This window comes from Cydia pomonella, chromosome 3, assembly GCF_033807575.1.
Source record: "Cydia pomonella isolate Wapato2018A chromosome 3, ilCydPomo1, whole genome shotgun sequence".
Lineage (NCBI taxonomy): Eukaryota > Metazoa > Arthropoda > Insecta > Lepidoptera > Tortricidae > Cydia > Cydia pomonella.
In genome coordinates, this window is record NC_084705.1 from 21,756,433 (window position 1) to 21,772,502 (window position 16,070).

The window sequence follows — 16,070 nt, forward strand, 5'->3', positions numbered from 1 at the left end:
GATACAATTTACTTTTTGGTGTAGTTACTGGTGAGGCGGCAATTTGTAGTACTGTCCCCTTGAATTCAGAACAATTTTTTAGTTTTACCTGTGGAAATAGATTTTATTGCAATAAGGTATATATTTCCTGTGGTGCAAAGATGTTATTCAACTTTATTCAATCATCATCATGATCATTCATCTTTCATCTCATTGCTCTGCTCGCCCTTCCTCATAAGTTATAAACCGGACCTACATGGGACAAGGTGAAATCTGATACAATTTACTTTTTGGTTTAGTTACTGGTGAGGCGTCAATTTATAGTACTGTCCCCTTGAATTCAGAACATTGTTTTGAGTTTTACCTGTGGAAATAGATTTTACTGCAATAAGGTATATATTTCCTGTGGTGCAAAGATGTTATTCAACTTTATTCAATCATCATCATGATCATCTTTCATCTCATTGCTCTGCTCGCCCTTCCTCATTATATCCTATAGCTTGAAATGATAGTTGTACCTACCGGGTCTTAAACAATGTGGATGCGACTTCAATATTTAGTTGTTTGCATTGATTTTATTTAGTTGATACGTTATTAAAAGTTTCATACAGCTTCCCGTCTACTAAAATAGTACAATAATGATTTTGATCTTTTTTCGTTGGAGTTTTTCCATTCGGAAGAACTTCCCGTATTATTTTACTAGGATAAAGTGAACATTTCCGAGCATATAGCGTATGGGAGAAAAAATCCTTTTATCTACATACCATAAACCTTCTATGATGCCTTCAAAATTCGTAAATAATGGCCAGCATCATGATAAACTGTATCGTTACAACAAATTTCTTATCTGTGATAATTTCGTAATTGCTTCATAACTACATCAGAATCGATTTGGTAATGACCTAATAACATTCAAATTTGGAACATCTCTGAAAAAAAAGCAATTCGATTTGACGTCTATTCTAATATCAGCCGAGATGCCTTTTTGTTCGAAATGAAATGTCAGTTGCATACAATTTCAATTCTCAATTACTTACTTCGTTCGTTTTAAACCCACACTTGTGTATTTTAATGCCTTTTATTATGTAGCAGTCACATACACTACTATTATCTTTACTGTAGCGCGGCACTTACTGTGCGCTAATTTGCAGCACACAACACAAGGCGCTCGTGAATAAATGTACCGTTTGGGTCAGACTACTGCAGGTCTACAGACAATGTAAGGAAGGGCCATTTTATCGAGTAACTTGTATTATATTTGACATTTGTACGCAATATTGCAGCGCGACAATACTGCCGCCTGCATTACTCCCGCAAATGTCAAAATTGATGTTGCTGCCTCGATTTTGAACACTTGCGGCAGTAATGCAGTCGGCAGTATTTTCGCGCTGCAACAGTGTTGCAGTAATGCTTGTGTAGTCTGAGTCTGAACTCGAACGGTACAGAAAGTACTACTACAACGGAAACAAAAGTACAGTCAGCGATAAAAGCTTGTACCAAAAATGTTTTTTTTTGCCAAAAACTTATTATTTAACGCTATAGATGGACGGATACATTGCGCTGTTGTTGCCGCGTTCCAAACTTCAATTTTTTACTCATTTCACCAAGGAGTGCCTCAGCTTTTTAACGTTACATTTTTTTGAATTGCAATTCTATAGGATCAAAGTAAATGAAACGTATATTCACATATATAATTTATATTAAATCAACAATATCTCTTAGTCTTTACATTCTTTGGTATAATTGTCAGCTCGTTTAGGTTTTTCAACTAAATTCACAATCGTCCATGAAAGAATTAATACATCTAGTATAATTATTTATTTGTATAATTTCCATTCTTATTTTCTAATCTAAGTGTTATTTGCCCAAATAATTGTATGCATAAGCAGAAGAATTTGACACCCTTGCAATGTAGTAGCGGACCCTGGCGATGTAACTGAAACAAAAAATATACACTACAGTTAACGCATGTATTATGTCATCAATTTAAAAAAAAAAAACGAATTCTAGTAACGGGCCAGTCCAACAGCGTGCCTATTTCAGACATAGTCGCATTTTTATTTTTAATCGCTAATTTAATTCATCACTTAGGTACATCATTCTTGACGGAATGTTACGCATATTTTGTTAAGCGATGTCAATCCCCAGCAAGCTCGGCCAAATTTTACCTTCCCATACAAACAGAGTTTTGTTCTCATTTTAAAACTGGGTGTTGCATTGTAGTGAAACTTTGAACATACAACATGATATATATCTAGTCCTGTAAGTAGTTTTTATAGCTACAGTTTATAATACGAAATAGACGGCCCGATTCCAAAAATGAGATACGATAACGATAAGTTCTGGTTTAGATAAGTTCTCTTTTAGATATCGTTTGTATGTCGTATAATTAACAGAAGCAGCTCGATTCGGGCAACCAATATCACTTTGACGTTAGTAATATCGTAGATAGATATTGGGATTACAGCGGAATCGAAATAAACGTCAATTTTGACATGTCGTTTAGTTATCGATCTTTTAAAGATCTTTCCAACATCTTAAAGGTGTCTGAATAATTCTCCGAATCGGACCGAAAGAAAAACAACTATTGAATGAAAAACTTAAATTCATTGTATTTTTTATTATTATGGTATCTGAAGCTACATTACTTATTACAGGATACCTATCCTAATAAGTACAAAGTTACAAAGCAATCTAGCTAGTCGTTTTTTAAATGGGAGCATAATTACGTTTGTATGGAAAACCGAGCTTGCTGGGGACCCTTCAGTTATAGAAATATCCAATGTAAATATGAAATTTGTAATCGTTGATTTTAATTATCACCATTGTGCGCTGGTTGGCTGTACAGATATTGACTGTTCGTATGTATAATACATAGTTTGTATGTATTCATTATTAGGCAAGGCATATTTTATTGCAAGCGAGGAAAGTGTGTCCTTATGTACGAGTCCCGAAATAATAGACACGGTACAAGTATATAATGACACTTAAACATGTGCAATAAATCACGTTTTTAATACATTTAAAGAAATATTGGTTACATAAGTATTGACACCTTCAGTTTTTAATTTTCCCTTGAACTTGTATGATATTGTTATTTCAGTAACTACAAAAAATTATGTTAAGCGATGATAAGCACATTGCAAAAATTAATTAAGATAACTCATTTTTACACAAACACACTTAAACACAGTTGAATTGAAACTAATGATAAATGATAGAATTCGTTCTTGAATGAATATTAAATAGCGGGCACCGGTTTTATGTTTTATTTACTACCATTTTTTGTGCAACTGTATATAAAATAATTTTCACTAGGTACGTGATAATTAATTTTCAAGCTAGATTAAATTAAAAACACAAGCACCATTTTTAAGAATACTTTTTAACATTTCACTATAAAATGTTATTTCATGTGGCAACTTGGCGTCGTTTCGCCGCTGAAAGCCTTTAGTAATTTAATTTCCCCAGCTTTGAGCTGAACGCACAGAGAACAGAACAAATTTTACGGAGTCTTCCGAGAAAATAACATTATCAACATATTCAATTAAAATAATATTACACTTTTACGACAGCAAATAATTTATTTAGACCCTTAGTGTTTGATGAGAAATTACTAAATAATTCAAGTGTTTTTACACTTCATAATATATATTTTTATATTATAACTTACTTTTAGCGTAAATTTACAAAAGCGGATTATTTGCATTCCTAAAATCATAATATATTTAGTATCAGCTAGGAATATAATACTTGTATTAGGTCAGAATTTAGGTATATCAGATTTATAAATATTGTGACCAGAGAATTAATTTTAGACATATTATGGCGTTTGGTATTTAAATTGAATTTTCATTATAAAATTGTGTTCCACCCTAACGTGATCTTCTGTTTATATTTTATTTCTTAGGTCCCAAAGGTCACTTTGTTTCTACTTTGTTATAAATGTGATGGATTGTATTTAAAGAAAAACGAATAGCACTGTCAAAAAGTTATCAGATCTCATGCAGAGCCAAACTTCTAACACTACAAGCCTTAACTCCACAAACTCTACACATTAGTCAGAATATGGCATGGCCGTGTTCGAGGCCAGTTGCCTGTCTCTACATTATATCAATTGTTAATTTTCTTTTCTTTTCTATCTTTTTACTAAGGTGTGCCAATAAAGAGTATTCTATCTATCTATGTTAGAAAAAGTATTTTAAATTTGTAAAATATAAGCGCGCAACTAACATTCACGTCACGTTCCCTGAAACTATCAAATTGCGAACGGACTTATTTTCTTTATCTCGTCATGACAAATAGGATATATATTCACATAGGTAGCACTGTTCTTTGATCCGACAAGTTTTCGTTTAAGTGGTAAGATTACCACTCTTCTACCTACTTACTTATGTAACCGTCCGTTACCCTAAACCGTAACGGACGGTTACAGTTTACGATTCAATTTGTAATGGTTAATTTTCAATATGGTCAATTCTAATTAACGTTCGGCCAACACTGATGGGTACAGTCCGTATCAAATTGATAGTGTCTATAGTTATGCCGTTCTCGCGAACGGCACAAGCCAGAGTGTAAAGATACGTTCCGATGTATTTGGTCGTCACTATTTATTTTCTACTGACTGTACATTGATTTGCTTGTGTCTTTCGTTTTTAATAGACCGCCTTGAAAGTTTGTTCACTAGGGCCTAGATTTAACTACCTTTGAAATATATAAGGTCGTATTAAAACCTTTTTTCTCGATCAAGGATTGAGAATTGGGAACTGGCTTTGCTGCTTGAAGTACTCAGTGTGGGCGCATACCTTGTGCGTTGATTTTCTAAGGCAAGCCCAGCTTAAGACATTCCAAAGAAAATAGTAATAATTCATGATTTGTGCTAAGTTAACAGGAATAGAAATAGTTCTTATATTAAAACAACACTAGAAAAGCCTTTTAATATTAACACGTCGCTTTAACCGCTCACAAATCATAACCTTAGAGATTTATGAACCTCAAAATAATTTACCGTCAGGGTTCAGTGTACGGGCACGGGCAGGGTTGCCTTGCGTTGCGCCGATGATAAATTTATTATCTTCAGACAACGCCCTACTGTGTTGCCCTTGGAGGAAATTGTCTCAGAAACGAGGCGGGAAGCAATAACTCATTGGGCTCTCAATGCCCCTTTTAGCCCAATGATCTTATTAGTAGCGCTTTTGATAAAAATCGATTTTGCGTGAAAGCCATCTATAAAGCAAACGAATAATTAAAATACAGATGTTTGCTTTGGTGTTTTGAATGGAAATGGTATAAGAATAATGTTTCTGATTTAGTAGTAATTTTTAAAACGAATATAGACGCTGATTCATTTGTTTATTAGATAATTAAATTTGACTTCAGGCCACTTCGAGTACTGACATAAAAATAACATCTAATGTCATGCAATTAAAATTGAAAATATTTATTTCAGATCTACATCCATATTTTTTAATAACGGTAATTTTTCTACGAAATTCCATTTAAGGAGAAAACGTTTTCCACTAACTAAATCTTAACAAATCACTTTGATATTGATGTCGATCGTTTCAGCATAATATATTCTAGGTTTATAGATTTCGTTTAAAAAAATAATTTTGTTATGCAAATATTTAAAGAAAAGGAATTCCTATAACCTTAGTTTTTTATTGTGTCAATAACATTCCTACTAAAAAATCATGGGGAATGGAAAATGTTTAGAATTGGAAAAAAAATTGTCCTTTTGTATGGACGATCACGTGGTATACTTTCCTCTTAAACTGGCAAAGTAATATCTAATTGAGTGGTAATTCCCAATAGCCGGAGGCTGGAGGGAATTAAAGACCCGAGGTTGCAATATTCTTACCCCCGAAGTTACACACAATGTTTTTCTTCACACTTGCGAAAAAAAAAACTAAATTTTAAGCGAAATTATTCTTAAATACGGTGACATTTCAAACATTAGTCCGCCATATTGTCATTCATTGATAGGTTAGGCATCAAAGGCACAGACCTATTCGGCATTCAGCCACGATTGAAAATTATGTAAAAATATTCTAAACTGCTATTAAATTAATCAAATTAAATATTTTTAAACATATTAGATTAGTAACTGAAGTATTTTTAATGTAAAACTCATTTACACTACGTGGTTTCTATGAATTCGTGATATAATAAAAAAAAACCTATAACTCCCTAAGGGACAATATAGGCCTTTGTCCTTCAGTACACCTGCTTGAAATAAGATCTTTTTCAAGCAAGTGTGATGAAAAATCAATTATAATATACATGTGACAATTAACTGTTAGTGCTCTTACCACGTTCTATTTTCGGATCTCCATTGGCAGAATAAAGAGCAATTGTTGAATCATCCCTGTAAAGATCTCCTCCCGCCTTAGCCTCGCATCTCAGAATGGGTGCCCCTCTCTCGTAGTGAGCAGGCCACAGCTGGATCTGGACGTGGAGTTCCGCTCGGAACAGGCCCTCGGGAGCTGGCTGCACCTGGTACGAGCCCGGTGTTACCTGGTAATTATAAAGAAATATTAAGAACGCTCTGCCACATATCTATAAGTGCTTTCTTTACAATAGGGACCACAAACGATTGAGTTTGAATGGAACCATTTAATACCGCTTCCTTTTGTACGAATACTTGGAATATATAATAATAAAACGTTTCTTATCCTCAATTTGGTAGACATTGTGTGTTGCGATCACACCGTAATTATGTTTTTGTGAAGTTATAAAGACTGCTGCACACTCTGCACAGCACTTTGTTTTCATCTCATCGATTTTGCGTGAGTTGAGAAGAAAAGTTAATCACTGTCAGTTTTGTGACGATAATTATTAATTAAACATTAAGTTTCAATAAAAAATTGGTTTGGTTATCATTTCATAAACTATAAGTGATATTATTATGTAAAAAAAGCAAAAAGTTGAAACCCATAAAGTTTTGATGATATTTTCTTAACTACTCACGCTAATTGTATATACTATTTTCTGAAAACTCCCAAGTACCTACGCAAAACACTAAAAATTACGACGATAACTTTGCAAATTGATTCGTTTACGTCATTCGTAAAGGTATGTTTCTAGTTTAAGTAATAATAACATAACTACAGGAACCATCACTGATAGAAAACAGTTGAAAAATGTTTTTATAATAGCATAGTGTTGATATCATTTCTGGGAAAACTATTTTGGTCACAGGAAAAAGGACAGAAACGAACAAATACGTTTATTGTAACAAAAACAAATACTAAACCTACGCGCGACTAACGTGTTAAAACATTGTTAAAGAGAACAAAAAGTAAGCAGATTTTCCAAGCTTAGCACTCCATATCAGGAACATTGCAGGAACAGTGCACTAATACCCCTATTGTGGTGCAAAAGGAAATTCTTGCTCGTTTACAATATCATGTTTTAAGTAAGTACACAAAGTTTAGTGTTTACTTTGCATGACAAGCGATGTCTTAGACTTAACACTATTTTTTTGCGAGTATCAACCTTCTACGAATAGTTTAAATTTATAAGAAAATTAAATTTCACAAATTATTCGTTTCCCTGAACTATCTAACGTAAAGAGAAAAGTTTATACCAAAAATTTTAATATTGAAAAGTACGTACTTTTATAGGGATGTGTTATTGACGTTGATGTTTTATTGGGATGTCAACTTTGACATCCCAATGTACTCGCATTATTTATCAAGTATGTAAAGTTGGTGAGACTTTTAGCTAATAGTTTTATTGGGGTGGATACCCTTTTTTATCGTTATTCTGTCCCATTGACCGAGGGACAGTATGCTTTAAGGATTGTTGCATTACGTTTTACTAACCTGCTTAGTAGTTTAGTTTGTCTCTCAATCTAATTTTCACGAATATATAATTCGATACTTATCAATTAGAAATCAAGATTTAAAAGTTGTTTTTCCCCGAGACTACTAAGCTAACCATAACCATGGCCACGAGTGACACTAAAAAGTTGATCCATCCACTGACTGTATTTCTGAAAGCTTTTGCTTTAGGTAATAACACTAACCGCGGAATGGTGACGCGGTGGAATTTAACCACGTTCATTCATATCGCCACGTTGTAATGCGGTTTATGACGCTGATACCTATGAATGACGGTACATTCCTTAGTGAGGGCTTTTGAATAAATAATATATATCACTTATATTTTTTCAATATTCAAATTAGGTACCTTTTAGTCGATACTAAAAGGTGATCATTATGGCAATCCTCAGAAATTGGGCGATCCCAATTTCTGAGGATTGCCACAATGATTTCCTTTACCGAAAAGCAATTAGAGAACATCAAGTGAAATTTCATACAAGTACCATCAATTTATGTCCCAGCGCTGCTTGGAAGTCGTATGAACATCTTTGAATTGCTTGATATGAATTTGGTTATGTTAAAACCAAATATTTATTAATGGTATTAAGTGTGTGTAGTGTTAATTAATTTGTACCTACTTCGAAATCGACAGCTAATGCACGACAGCAAGTACGACTGCATACATTATTATGTAAGTCTAAAAGTTAAAAGTTTATTCGCTATTATCTTTAGCTATGAAATGCGGGGGCATGATTTTTACTCAGACTTTACACATAATCAATGAATCTCTAGTTCAAGCTAAATGCATAAATTCTTTGATCTTTACTTCAGAATTCAGTTCATTCACAACTTTATAATAGGCCTCACTTTTCAGAGGCGGACAGTCGACGAAATAATTTATTTCCTCCATTAGCAGCGGCTGTTCCGGCCCTAGAGCTTAGGCCACTTTATTAATAATGTTTACTGGGCAGCAGGAGCGAGAAACCTCACAGCGATTCATAAAGCATTGAAACTAAATGAAAGTAAATGTACAACATACATATGTTACTTTAGATAGGTATGTGGAAAATAAATGACGTCAGTCAACTGACAATGTTATACCTATCTTGCACTAAACCTTTAAACTGGTTTCAACCTTAAAACCTTAACAAATTATACACCTAAACCTTTCTTAAGATTCCTCAAGAATCACTCTATTCATAGGTGAAAGCCGCAGTTTATCACGAACATACAGACATACAGATAGACAGACGCGGCAGGGGACATTGTTTAATAATATGTGTTTAGTTTATTAATAGTGGTTGCTGCCAAAAAATATCATTATTTCCAGATTTATTTTAAACTGAAATACTATTTTTTTAATAAATCTTAAGTTTAATAGGGTCAATAGATATATCGACCAATTACGAACACTTTAATGTGAAAGTTACTCTAGTCTGATAATTTTTCGGTAACGGGCGCGGAAAAATTCACCTCAAATCGTAATTTACGTTTTCATTTATTACGTTTACGTTAATGTGTTTAACCGAAATGTTTGTATCTACATCCAAAATCAATACCCAATATTACCGGTAAAATCTCCCTATTTACCTCCCGGGGTGTTACTCTGAAGTTTGTTTATCTTTAACACAATTCGAAGCTTCATGTAAATTAGTAGTAGTATGGGAAAACGGTGTTATACACGGGTAAGACCCGACAGATTTTAACCACTCATTCTTGAGGTCATAGGGAGCAAAACTGTTAAGACCCGACATTTAGAGACTAAAATGTCATACAAAGTTTTCTGAAATCTTCAATTATCATCAATTCTTGTGAAAATTTGTTTCTGTAATAACATAGTGATAAACGCATTTTTGACTGCGGTGCTGCCTACATACCTACTGACAGACATAAAAGTTAAAAAAATGGCTTATTATTTATCTGTTAAAAAAACTTTACATTTTCATTGTAATGTTGTTTTTTGCCAAGAAACTGTAACTAGAAATAACGTATCATGAGCTAAAAACGAAAATCAACATTTTTGCTCCCTATGTCCTCAGGAATGAGTGGTTAAAATCTGTCAGCACGGTGTATAATGACAGTTTATATTTCAGGCATTTCAAACTTTTTTTTCTCAGAGAAGAATGCAATTGTAGCATGTGTGTTACCATATCAACTTTTTTCAGGGTTCCGTTGTCAACTAGGAACTCTTATAATTACGTCATGTTCGTCAGTTAAATAATACCTACCTAACATTTGCAAGTTTGGTAATAGTACCTAGAATTCTAGCCTGAACTAGAACAATGCAGTTAAGTCTAATGCAGAGAACGAAAATTTTAAAATAATTTCGACAAGATGCACTCAAATGTGAGCTTATGAAGCTTTCAAAGTATCAAACCTTGCTTTCACTCTAATGTAGGCTTAATGTTTTTATGCTTAAACAATTTTAATTCCTGCGCAGCATTTTAACAAATTCAAAGAGGACAACCTCTTCTCTTATAATTACGTCATGTTCGTCAGTTAAATAATACCTACCTAACATTTGCAAGTTTGGTAATAGTACCTAGAATTCTAGCCTGAACTAGAACAATGCAGTTAAGTCTAATGCAGAGAACGAAAATTTTAAAATAATTTCGACAAGATGCACTCAAATGTGAGCTTATGAAGCTTTCAAAGTATCAAACCTTGCTTTCACTCTAATGTAGGCTTAATGTTTTTATGCTTAAACAATTTTAATTCCTGCGCAGCATTTTAACAAATTCAAAGAGGTTGTGAAGTGGGAGCTTTGTGTTGGTGTTACAATTATAACGATAGGTAAGGTAATAATAACGTTTTGCTACTGATCTGATTCCATCGTATAGTTTATAAAACTTCAAAACTAATACTTATGAAATAAATAATACGTAGTAACGTGGAGAAAACACAAAAATCTCCAGCAGTTTGATGGCAGGAGACTTTAGATTTCAAGCTTGAACAAAATAATTGTAACATCGAAGTAAAAACTTAACAATGAAAAACTTCGTATTTAATAAGTTTTTTTAACTAAGTTTTTTATAAATATATATCATAATTATCAATTATTAAAGATTATTATTCTCATATAAATTGCTAATGGTCAGTTTTTTTAATAGCAAGTCAGTGGCAAACAAGAATACGGCCTGCCTAATGGTAAGCAGTCTCCGTAGCCTATCGAAACCTGCAACTCCAGAGGGTTTTGTGTGCGCGTTGCCAAGCCTAATACTCCGCACCCCGTTGAGCTCCGCCGGGAACACAACAATATGAGTAGGGCCTAGTGTTCTTTCGCTGCGGTTTTCTGTAAGCTGGAGGTACATTCTCAGTTGAGCTTTGCTCTAAATATGGAATGATATCCGCTGTGCTGTGCCCTACCACACAAAGCGACATAGAAGACGACCTATTTTGGACGTAGTTTAAGGATATACCCGGGTCCTTGGTGCCATATTTTTAATCAAATCCGATATGAATAGCACTAGCTAGGTCAACACCGGCTACATTTGTGCATAATGTGCATTAATTAACTTGTAAAAGTAGTTCGCCTAATATAATAATAATAATAATAAGTAACGACCCCACGGACCCGAGTACTCCCGAGAGTCGGTCAGGGTCTCCGTCTCCGGCGTGTCTTCGTCGGTCGGAGTGGACCCCAAGGAAACCCGCAGGACTCTCAGCTCTGGCTTGCCTTCATTGGCCGTCCAGAAAGGAGTCGTTAGAGCTAAATGCTCCAGGGGTGGAAGTGAAAACTTGCATAAGACGCGAGTTGGCACAGTAGCTGTTATCAGCCACTGGGTAGAAAGCGGCGTACACCTCTCGACACCCCTGAGCCGCTCACACCGGTGTTGCTCCTGGTCGTCTTCACGACGGCATTTTCAGGGGCCCATCTAGTGGGCGGCGAGTCACCGCCTGCCTCGATAACTAGTGAAAACATTGTTATGGCAGGTATTATATATATAACCCAGTCTCATTGCCCTCCCAAACTTCAATCCATAGACCGTTATACTGTTCACTTTACTCCAATAGTCCCAATGCCTGTTGCGACACTTGCGACCGGTTCATTGGTGTCTATTGTTGCGCCCGTGAACGGGTTCCAGCAGGCGTTCTACATGACATTAAAGCTCTCCAAGAGGCCTCTACGTGTTGGATCTATATCCACATGCAAGCCTATCAAAAGACCGGGATTTATAGGCCCGTGAAATCCAAGGAGATACAATAATAATAATAATAAAGACGTTTATTCAAAAAGTTTAAACATAGGATTAATATCGGAGTACAGTTTAGAAAAATATTCGTAAATAACGTTAATATTCATATACATATAAATTAGTCACATAAATAATGTAATTGAAATCGTACGAGTATTAATTCGTCGACATTTGTGTTGAATTAATCAAAGCCTCGACTCCAAACATTGACTGAAGTAGAACATCATTTCCAGATTTTAACGTTCTTAATTAAATTCCCTTGTCTACTTTTACGCGATTAACGCCAGAAAAGGAGATTGTGGAGGCGTTTTGCTCTCAATTGTAGGGTTCCCACTTTACAGATCTTTCCAGATATGACAGGAATTTTGGTAATTTATATCTGCGCTTGAAACACGGAAATTACAAAAACATATAGTAAGTGGAATCCATTTTTTATGACTGCTTATACTGCCAACCGCTTACAACGTGATCACTGTGCGAAGTTTGGTTTTCATATAAAATTCTTTGTAACATAGTCGGATAACATGACTTCGCTTATAGTGACAAATCGCTTACTATTAAATCCTATTTTCATGAAAATTATGGTTATGACCGGTTACACTGACACATATTTACGTGCGTACGTACGGTATCGTGGTGTGTAAGCTGTTTAAACTTTGATCATTGGTACAAAATGTATTAGACTTATTTGTAAAACCCCTCTGATGTTGCAGGTGTCCATGGGTGGCGGTAATCGCTTGCCATCAGGTGATCCGCCTGCTCGTTTGCCTCATGTATCATAAAAAAAACTTAACATAGGTAATCAAGAAGTTGATCAAAGATGTTTTGTATGATATCCGCTTAGTATGAAGTATTTGTCACTTCCTTCGATGTCATTATATGCAGATCCTACTGTATAATATTTCTTGCTATTTAGGTATTTTTATGGTATAAACTTTGGAAAAAAAAGTCAAATTAGACTCTTTAAAGTTCGCTGGGTTTTGAATGGCAATGGATGTGACACATATTGGTGACACATTTGTACATACTTTTCAGTTTACACAGGATCTTTCTTAAGTATCTAAGTCATGGAATATTATCAGAACTTTAGAAATAAATATCTAAAAACTCTACTTTGATGTTGTTACGTACGCGAAAAATATTCATAGAATAATAAAATGTGGGGCATTTACATGCAAGTGCCCCACATTTAATCATACTCGTTTTTACGGACAAAATGTTTCGCTTGCTGGCAGCTTGTTTAATCTGGCTGTTCAGTCTCTGAAACTTGGAGTACATAGTATGTAAATATGTAATTGACTTCATTAACAATGTATTTAGAAAAAAATATCACAATTTAAATTTCAAAGTGTTAAGATTAGTAAATACTTATGAAATAAATTCTTCTTCTTCTTTAAATAGTTCTTACTTGCTTGGAAGCATGAGTGATACTAAATATTAGAGTCCGTGTGTTTGTAAGCATGAGTGACACTATTGGGCCCCATACATTCCACGACTCTTCTCTTTCCGAATAGACTATAGTACAAAACTGCCTTTCTTCATATTAAACTATTTCTACTTGCAGTCTTGCTGGACATTCAGGAAAAACACGAGCTCGACGGCGGCCGGTTATGTTGCGACGAATAGTTAGCGCGGAGTACGTCGCGCTTGTGGTTGATACTAGGATGAGATAAGTGCCATTTTATATTAGGTACCTATCAGATTTGATTTTACTTACGGGCTGATCATTGAGGAAAAAGGACAGCTCGGACGGCGGCCGGCTGGGTCCCGATGAGCAATTAGCGCGCAGCACATCGCCCGGCATGTAGTAGTGCTGGCTCGTGTGAATTGTCGGTGGCGTAGCTGGCCAAACTGTTTGGAGGGTTTATTTCTTAAAACATTGCTTATTGCTTATGCTTATTTATTTCTTTAATTTAATAATAATATCTTATTTTTTATTTCATTTTATTATACAATAAGTGTGATTAATCGGATTCACATAGGGAATATAGATTGTCAATATCTTTTGAAATACTCGTATGTGAATGTGGGTAATTTACTAAAAAGTCACTACCTAAGTATAGCTCTACTACCTAAATATTCAGCATGACAGCGAAGGTTAATTAGGTAGTTAGATGCCTTGAAATAAATTATAAGTTCTGGAAATAAAGTATGAAGTATGACAAAAAGTATAACGTCAATCGAGGTGAATAGAGATGGCTGGGGTGAATATAGGGACAAAATTTAAAATGTGATTTACCTGACAATTACTTAATAACCTAAGGTCACAATTTGTGTAAGTATTTTTTAAGAAAGTGTCAGGTGAATCATATTTTACGTTTTAATCCAATTGACCCAGGTTGACGGTTGCATAAATTATAACTAAATCAGGGCTAAGATGGTTGTCTCTTTATCATTTGTCACCATGCCTGTCACGTTCTAACAAGTATGTAAGCGCGAAAGTGACGGGCATAGTGACAAGTGATAAAAATGGAACCATGATGCTACCGCTGACCAATATTATTATTGGATAAATTTAACACATTGAACTTAAGAGAATGTTGTTATCCTAAAGAAATCAAATAATTTTACCGACGACTTCCATTATATTGGAGACGATGGAGGTGGCAAATGAGGGCGCGTCGGCGGTCACCTCGCAGCTGAAGTTCCCCGATAGCCCGAAGCTCACTCGTGTCAAAACCACTTGGCTCTGGTTGGAGCGAGATAGCTGGTAACAAAATAATATCATTGAGAATTGTCAACAATAATTAAATAGAGAGGTAAATTACTCAATATTTCGTGCTAACTACTTATTAACAGTTGCTATAGAATTTATAAAAGGTAGATCTATATCGGGATTCCTAAAGAATTTTCTCCTATTTATGGATTCCCAATGTTTTACAATAATGATCATTTTTTTCCTAGCCTCACATATGCCCTAATTATGATTGTCATAACATCGTATGTTTTTATTACTGACTGCCTAAAAGCATCTTCACATCAAAATAGTTATGCGTTACTCGGACCTGTCATAATATTTTTTTCTGGCAACATTTCGGTTCCGTAAAGGACACAATTTTAACCAAACCTTTCGCACTTTTCTGGCAACAGGTCGTTTATGCAGAGGTCGCATAGCCTAACCTAACCTACTTTCCTTACTACATTTTGTTTTTGTGTGGCTCACAGTTTTAAATCCCGCACTTTTCTAGCAGCAGTTCCTGTACGTGGAAACCGCGGCATTATGACGAAATTTGGAGCGTCAGGACAAAATGCAAGTAATTTTAGGTTAAAGGTTTTTATGAAAACTGATATAATTAGGATTATTGATAGTTATAACAAAAAATCCTGGGACTAATGAGTTTTTTCTGTTTTCTTTGGGACAGTCATTAAATTATGGCTAATTAGTGTTATGAGTGTACTGTGAAATAGAGCTGCTACCCATTAAGAGGAAACGGTTTGGGCAAGTTAAAATCACTTGCCCAAAAAGTTTCCTCTTAATGGAACAAAAGTTATCACTCTTATTAGGGATTGCGAGGGAGACCCGAATACGTACCTATTGTTTATCATAGCTTAGAATATGAATGTTCGTAAATGACAACAACCGCAATGGTCTATAATTATGGATTGAAGTGAACATCGTTTATAATCATTATTTTACATTACATGAGCGTCTGCCTGCGACACTGCCTTAGTAATGCTGTACTTTACGGTTTGCTAATGAATGGCCAAATAACTTTTCAAAAGTATCACATCCCAAACTATTATACCCAAATTGTCATATCTCAAAAAAATATTTGGCAAGGCAACTTATCCTAATTTTACAGTTAGCAAATCTCTTTTTGGCAAGTTATTGTTTAGCAAATAATTACTTGGTAAAATAACCAAATCAAATCAATTTAGTCAAATGTATCGTTAGGCATAACTTACACATTTCAAAATATTGCATGGCATACGATTTACTTCTCAATCGAGAGCTATTATTTATGTTATTTTTTTCTTATATTGCGTGAATTTTTATTTTTGCTTTCAATTGTAAACCAACCTCGGTTATTTTCATCTATTTGGTATCATATTTATACATTATGCATTA

At 34.6% G+C, this 16,070-nt stretch overlaps 1 protein-coding gene and 1 long non-coding RNA gene across 2 annotated transcripts in view; one reads left to right on the forward strand and one right to left on the reverse strand.

The window, feature by feature from the left end:
• LOC133516303 (uncharacterized) overlaps window positions 1–16,070 on the forward strand; it is a 175,622-nt gene that overhangs the window by 97,529 nt on the left and 62,023 nt on the right. The window lies entirely within an intron of this gene.
• The window catches only part of LOC133516302 (uncharacterized), an 83,627-nt gene continuing 69,217 nt past the window's right edge, over window positions 1,661–16,070 (reverse strand). The window contains exons 5-8 of the mRNA XM_061849155.1: window positions 14,573–14,708; window positions 13,719–13,852; window positions 6,291–6,495; window positions 1,661–1,915 (exon numbers count right to left, since the gene is read on the reverse strand). Of these exons, the coding sequence (XP_061705139.1) occupies window positions 1,830–1,915; window positions 6,291–6,495; window positions 13,719–13,852; window positions 14,573–14,708 (561 nt within the window). The 3' untranslated portion in view covers window positions 1,661–1,829. The remainder of the gene's footprint in view (window positions 1,916–6,290; window positions 6,496–13,718; window positions 13,853–14,572; window positions 14,709–16,070) is intronic.